This window comes from Hibiscus syriacus, unplaced genomic scaffold, assembly GCF_006381635.1.
Source record: "Hibiscus syriacus cultivar Baekdansim isolate YM2019G1 unplaced genomic scaffold, ASM638163v2 tig00110467_pilon, whole genome shotgun sequence".
In the NCBI taxonomy this organism is placed as follows: Eukaryota; Viridiplantae; Streptophyta; class Magnoliopsida; order Malvales; family Malvaceae; genus Hibiscus; species Hibiscus syriacus.
Window position 1 is genome coordinate 349559 of NW_024062749.1, and position 6369 is coordinate 355927.

Consider the following 6369-nt stretch of genomic DNA (forward strand, 5'->3'; position numbering starts at 1 on the left):
TTGATCTTTGATCTTAGCAGCTTAAGCTATATTTATTAATAATCAATTGGCTATGTTTTTTTTCTTTCAAAAACCTTGTTCAAAACGTTTTAGAGTCTTTTTGATTTAACAAAAAGGGGGAGATTGTTGAAAACATTTTGATGTTTCGATATAACAAATTATGTATAAATGAATTTTAAGATTTTACAAATGATTTTCTAAGTATATTCGATTTAATTACTCTAATATCAAAGTATTACTTCAAGTCTTTCAAAGATCAATTGCAATCCTTACTTAAGTATAAAATTGTGTTTCAATCTTAAAATATTTTTGAAAACAATTTTCACAAAATATTTCGAACAAAAAACGAACCTAAAATCAATTTTTTCAAAAGTGTACCGATGCACCAATCCATGCATCGATGCACCATTGAATAAATTGAATATCGAATGCATTATATGCATCGATGCACTCAGGATTTTATGAAATCATCGAATGCATTTGATGCATCGATGTACAAGACATGCATCGATACACTCAGGCTATTTTGAAACATCGAATGCACTTCATGCATCGATGCACTAAGGTTCAACGGTTGAAATATTTGAATTTTACACATAATGTACCAATGCACTAGACTTATGCATCGATGCACCAGCATTATGCATCGATGCACCAACATTATGCATCGATGCACCGACCATATGCATTGATGCACCAGACACTCCCAACTGTTTTATTAATTGTTTTCACACTTAAACGACTCTATTGACTCCACTAATCATCCCCAATGTTCAAAATCAATTGAAGGAGTATTTAAACAAGCTTAGAAGCCATTGATCAACAACAAGAATCAAGAATTAAAAGAAAATCAAAGAGAAAGCATCAAACCTCAAGTTTGAGCATTTCAAGTCTATTTTTCATTCAATATTCATTTTACTTTCAATAACACTACTTGTACTCATTTTTTAGTGTTCTTTTCTTTGTTATAGAATTGTGCAAACAATTTACCTTGTGAGGATTTCCTTGTAAGTTTGCAAATTTGTAATATTCTCTTTGAGAAAGAGTGTTCTCAAGAATTGGGGTATATTCTTGAGGAGTTGCAAGGTTATCTGTTTGATCTCAAAAGAAAGAACAAATTAGTGATTTTGTTGGAAAATCCTTAGTGTGGATAGCTAAGGTAGTGGACGTAGACTTTGGTTGAGAAAGTCGAATCACTCTAAATCGCTGTGCAATTACTTTCAATTTTCTGCAAAAACTTCCACCAAAATTTTAATTGCCAATTCACCCCTCTTGGTCGATTCTATCAATCGATTAACTCAACAAATTATCATCTCCAATCGCTTCTCTAACTTTTATTCAATTTTACTATTAATTATTGACTTGATAGCTATAAAAAATATATAATAATGTCTTTTACATTTATAATTTTTATCAATTGGACTCTTAAAATATTATAAACATTGATGATAATGAAAAAATAGGGCAAATTATTTACTTAGTACTTAAACTATTTTTTTTTGTTTTGGTACCTAAACTTTATTTTTTTCAAAATCATATTTTACGTTTAGTTTAGATTTTATTTTGGTATTATGTCGTTAAAAACTTAACAGAACTATTGATGTGACATTTTTTTTGTTTTTTCCATAATTACTTGACATTATCTTATGGTAACTTGTCAACATCACCGTTAAGTTTTTAATTATATAGTACCAAAATGAAATATAAATTAAATATTAGATATATTTTTAGAGATAAAATAAAAATTGGACATCAAAAACAGAATAAAAGTAATTTTTTATCTACTAAATGTGTAGTTTACCATAAATTTTATTTTTCTTTTGAAGAAGCTGTTCAAATTTGTCTAAAGTTGAAATTGAAGCTTCCGAAATTGGGGGGGATCTCTATTCCCCCCCCCCTTTTTTTTACTTTAATTATGATAATATATATTACGTAAAAATTGTAGAAGAAAAAAGATCTTGTATTAATGTAATCTAAGAGAGCTGTCCATAAAGTCAAGACTGGTTTTCCCTTTTATCCTACGCATCCCTCGATTCTCTTAAAGTGGGCACCTTTCGCCGGCTTCGTAGTCTCAGATCTCCTGTTCAACTACTACCGACAGTCTCTTATTTGACTGATCTAAGTTCTTGCTCCACTTCGTCGGCGACCGAATTTTAGGTGACATTATATACTGTATTTTTCTTTATCTTATTTGGTTTTCTATTTGTTTTTTATTCTACTAGTAGGTATTGATTAACATGCATGTGGAATTATGTAACTTGTTGAATTTACTGGTTCGCGAAACCGTTTGGTTTTGGGAAATTCCGATCGAGGAAAGGTTGTTGAATTATGAATTTGGAGTGTGCTTGTATGCGTTGAATTGTTCTTACCGGAACTTGACCTCATGACTCATTTGGGGAGCGACTGAACTTTTATTGATAAGAAGTTTTGACTTGGGAGAGTTTTGTGCATGGTTGTACTCAGAAAGAGTTTATTGTTTCTGATCATTTCTGCGTTTTAAGCTACCTGGAACTGAATTAGATGCAGATTCAGGTGTATAAATTGGTGAATCGTAGATTTATGCCATTTTCAAATTAACAGTTGCCGCGGCTGAAAAATCTGACAAAAACTTCATTTCTAATATGTTTCCATGTGCGTGCCATTTCAACTTGGTTGCCAGCAGGAATAATGTATGATCTCTTTGGATTTTGTGTAAGACCGGCTGCATTTGTATGATCCAATGAAGTGTTTAACTCTCATTTCATAGAGGATATCATGTTTAAGAGTGAAGTGCTGCAAGTCTGTAGAACAGTATTATGGAATTGATGTCATATGTATCCTAGAGTATGTTTTATTCTTTTTCTTTTCATATGCCATATCCAATATGTTGAATAAAAATGCTAATCATGCAACAGAACTGAGAATCTGCTATTTAGAATTAAAGACATAATTTTAGATGGCAAAATATGTCAACTGGTTTGGAAGACTATAGAAACACCTCACATAGATCGTAGCACATGATAAAAGATCTGCAGTTCTTAATATCTCGACCACAAACCAACTTATAATGGAGGAAGCAGATCCATTTTGCACCTGTTTTTTGTCATTGCAGTTACTTTCATCTGTATAACCAAATACTTATGCTCTGTCTACTTGCATCTTGTGCCTGCAATGCTTGTTAAACTTGTTGGCGGTTAAGCTGATCAGTTTCTTTGATTTAAAACCTGTTTTTGGTATTTTATTTTACATTTTCACTTATATGCTAATTTGTGTATTTGAATTTTGCAAATTAGAAACAATTTTCAAGGGATTGAACCATGAGCTGCTTTGGTTGTTGTGAAGAGGAAAGTGTCCACAGAACCGCTGACAATGGAGGTCAACACATGGTTAAAAATTCAGCAGGTAATCCAATGGTCGAAATTCACATCAAAGCTGATAAAATTGCTTTTTCATGAATTTCATCTGGATGTTTCTGCATGATCAATATATGAACTAGTCGAATGCTAAACTCCTTTTGTGCCCATAACCATTTAAACTTTAACCTATATCTTGTTTATTAGTTTTATCCCTATGTTTTAAAATTTTTGTCGTACATTTGCTACTCTTTTTCCCACCCAATTTATTTTACTACTTGTTACAAGTTATTCCAATCTTTCTTTTGCATGCTATGGATTGTTACTTTTCTGTTGGATTTAGTGAATCTATTGGTGTAATCTGGGTTGAATTTGATCACTCAGGGAACAATGGAGTTTATCATGCATCTGAAATTGCATCAAAGAGTGCGCAAACTGTGAAGATTCAGCCTATTGAAGTCCCTGAGATTCCAGTTGATGAACTAAAGGAAATCACAGATAATTTTGGTGCTAATTCTTTGATTGGAGAAGGTTCATATGGTAGAGTCTATTATGGAGTTCTTAAAAGTGGGCAGGCTACAGCAATCAAAAAGTTAGATGCCAGCAAGCAACCTGATGATGAGTTTTTAGCCCAGGTTCAATTAACAGCTATAATTCATTGCATTTGCTGCATCTCAATGATAGTAATTTTGGAGTTTCAGGTTTTTATCCACTGATTCATAATTTTCAGGTTTCCATGGCATCAAGGTTGAAGCATGAAAACTTTGTTCAATTGCTTGGTTACTGTGTTGACGGAAGCTCCCGTATTATTGCCTATGAATTTGCATCCAATGGATCGTTGCATGATATTCTCCATGGTATATGGGATGATGCTTCTTTTATTGCTCCTGTTATAAAAAGTTGAAAAGCATAGGGGTGTGATGATGCTTGAAGCAAGGATTTCTTTCTCTTTCAGAAACAGAACCTCCAGTTTGTAATATTTACATGTCTTGCTGTTAATATTGCAATATTTTTATTCTTTGATTCAGGGAGAAAAGGTGTTAAGGGAGCTCAGCCAGGTCCTGTTCTAACATGGGCTCAAAGAGTAAAAATTGCTGTAGGAGCTGCCAAAGGGCTTGAGTACTTGCATGAAAAGGCTGATCCTCACATCATTCATCGTGACATTAAGTCCAGCAATGTGCTAATATTTGATGATGACATTGCTAAGATTGCAGACTTTGATTTATCTAATCAGGCTCCTGATATGGCAGCTCGCCTTCATTCCACTCGTGTACTTGGAACCTTTGGTTATCATGCTCCTGAGTATGTAATTTAAGGTTCTTCTTACACTTCATGATATTTTGTATAGCTATCATGAATTGTTCGTTGGAACTGCAAAATTTATAATTTGACATTTAATTACGAGACGTTTCAGGAAACAAGCATAACTTTACATCCTAAAGTTATCATTGTATACAGCTTAATTTTGGAATGGATGCCTTGAACATTGACTGTTCTGTTTGTTTGGTTGTCAGGTATGCAATGACTGGGCAATTAAATGCCAAGAGTGATGTGTACAGCTTTGGTGTTGTGCTGTTGGAGCTTCTGACTGGGAGAAAACCTGTTGATCATACTTTACCCCGTGGTCAGCAAAGTCTCGTGACATGGGTATTTTTCTGCTATATAAACATGTTATAATCCAGCTTGTGTTTCAATATTAAAATCTTTTTATACATGGCTGATAGTGAGTTTTGAATTGTGTTAGGCTACACCAAAACTTAGTGAAGACAAGGTGAGACAATGTATTGATGAAAGACTTGGAGGAGATTATCCTCCGAAGGCCGTCGCAAAGGTATGAATATGCTCCATTGCTTACAATAATGTCTTTTCTTATTAGCACGAATGCCGATTTTGTACTAATTTGCCAGCAAGGTCAATCAGATAACAGAGAATTGGGAAAAACAAATTCTTTGTGGCTGTCCTCTGCAGATTTCCTCTCAAATATACACATCATTTTAAATCTTATTAACATATTTTGCCTTTCCTTGTCTAGTACCCTTACCGAATGTCAATGTCAAGTCCGTGCCTAAAGCATTTCTTCTATTGTTTCAATTGCAGATGGCCGCTGTTGCTGCATTGTGTGTGCAATACGAAGCCGATTTTCGGCCAAACATGAGCATTGTTGTTAAAGCTCTTCAGCCACTGTTAAATGCACGACCGGTACCCGCTGCTGAAATGCCTCCAGGCACTTGATGTATGAGGTTTTTTCTTTCTTTACTTTCAAATATGTTAATGTCTTCTTATTTATATCCTCTCTTTTTTTTTAGGGTAGTGGGGTTGATGCATATCATGGAGAATTAACTTATAATCAAACACAAATCTATTCATCCGATATGATATTACAGGTGGTTTATATGTGAGAATTATCTAAGGACTAAGGGTAATATATTTGGTTATAAATTCGGGTTTTAGTTAGATTTATGCCGTGTTCGGGCTTGGACTGGACTTGGGCTCAATTTATCATTGGCTCAAGTTCGGGCTGGTCCTGGGCTTAAATTTTCTCGGATTCTGCTTTTTAAAGTTCGAATTCGGATTGTTACGGACAGGCTTTTGGGTTCATAAAATATTATGTCATAGGTGAATTTTCAATTGTTTATTAAAAGAAAATCGAGTATCAAAATCTGCACCAGACTCTGCAGGACAATTCTACATCAGACACCCTCAATTATTTTCGTCATACCGAGTATACCATTGGCTTTCCTTTCACGTGAATCAAACGTCGATCAAAGTTATATAGCTTACAGTAATTGCCAAATTCCATGCGATGGGATAGCCACCTCTTCATGCACCAACACCTTCCGATTCGTTTAAAATCTCTTTATTTCATGCTTATTGCTTATTATACCTATTCATTCATCATTTTCCTCAAGTTAATCATATACATTGTTAATGAAAATCGTCCATTTTATCTTCCCATACTGTGAAATTAAAAATATTGGAAACAATTTGATTTTATCTTAAAAAGGAACTGAAAAGGTGCAACATGGGAATTATATTA

The 6369-nt window shown here is 33.9% G+C and overlaps 1 protein-coding gene across 2 annotated transcripts; it reads left to right on the forward strand.

The window, feature by feature from the left end:
- Positions 1 to 1917: 1917 nt before the first annotated feature.
- On the forward strand, positions 1918 to 5734 carry LOC120127372 (pto-interacting protein 1-like). Of its 2 annotated transcripts, XM_039145289.1 has the most exons (9): positions 1918 to 2157; positions 3287 to 3381; positions 3717 to 3967; positions 4063 to 4189; positions 4361 to 4634; positions 4847 to 4979; positions 5077 to 5163; positions 5430 to 5565; positions 5639 to 5734. In XM_039145289.1, exons 2-8 carry the CDS (start codon positions 3297 to 3299, stop codon positions 5562 to 5564), a joined length of 1092 nt encoding a protein of 363 aa, XP_039001220.1. In that variant the 5' UTR covers positions 1918 to 2157; positions 3287 to 3296; the 3' UTR covers position 5565; positions 5639 to 5734. The 2 variants fall into 2 exon arrangements, with proteins under 2 accessions (XP_039001220.1, XP_039001221.1); XM_039145290.1 differs by having other exon boundaries at positions 3273 to 3381; positions 5430 to 5731.
- Positions 5735 to 6369: the final 635 nt, after the last annotated feature.

Bases quoted from the DNA above. Each gene is read 5' to 3' on its own strand.
- LOC120127372 (XM_039145289.1), top strand. From the start codon at position 3,297: ATGAGCTGCTTTGGTTGTTGTGAAGAGGAAAGTGTCCACAGAACCGCT. The intron at 3,968-4,062 runs GTTCAATTAACA...CATAATTTTCAG, and splicing joins ATGATGAGTTTTTAGCCCAG to GTTTCCATGGCATCAAGGTT. The intron at 4,190-4,360 runs GTATATGGGATG...TCTTTGATTCAG, and splicing joins GTTGCATGATATTCTCCATG to GGAGAAAAGGTGTTAAGGGA.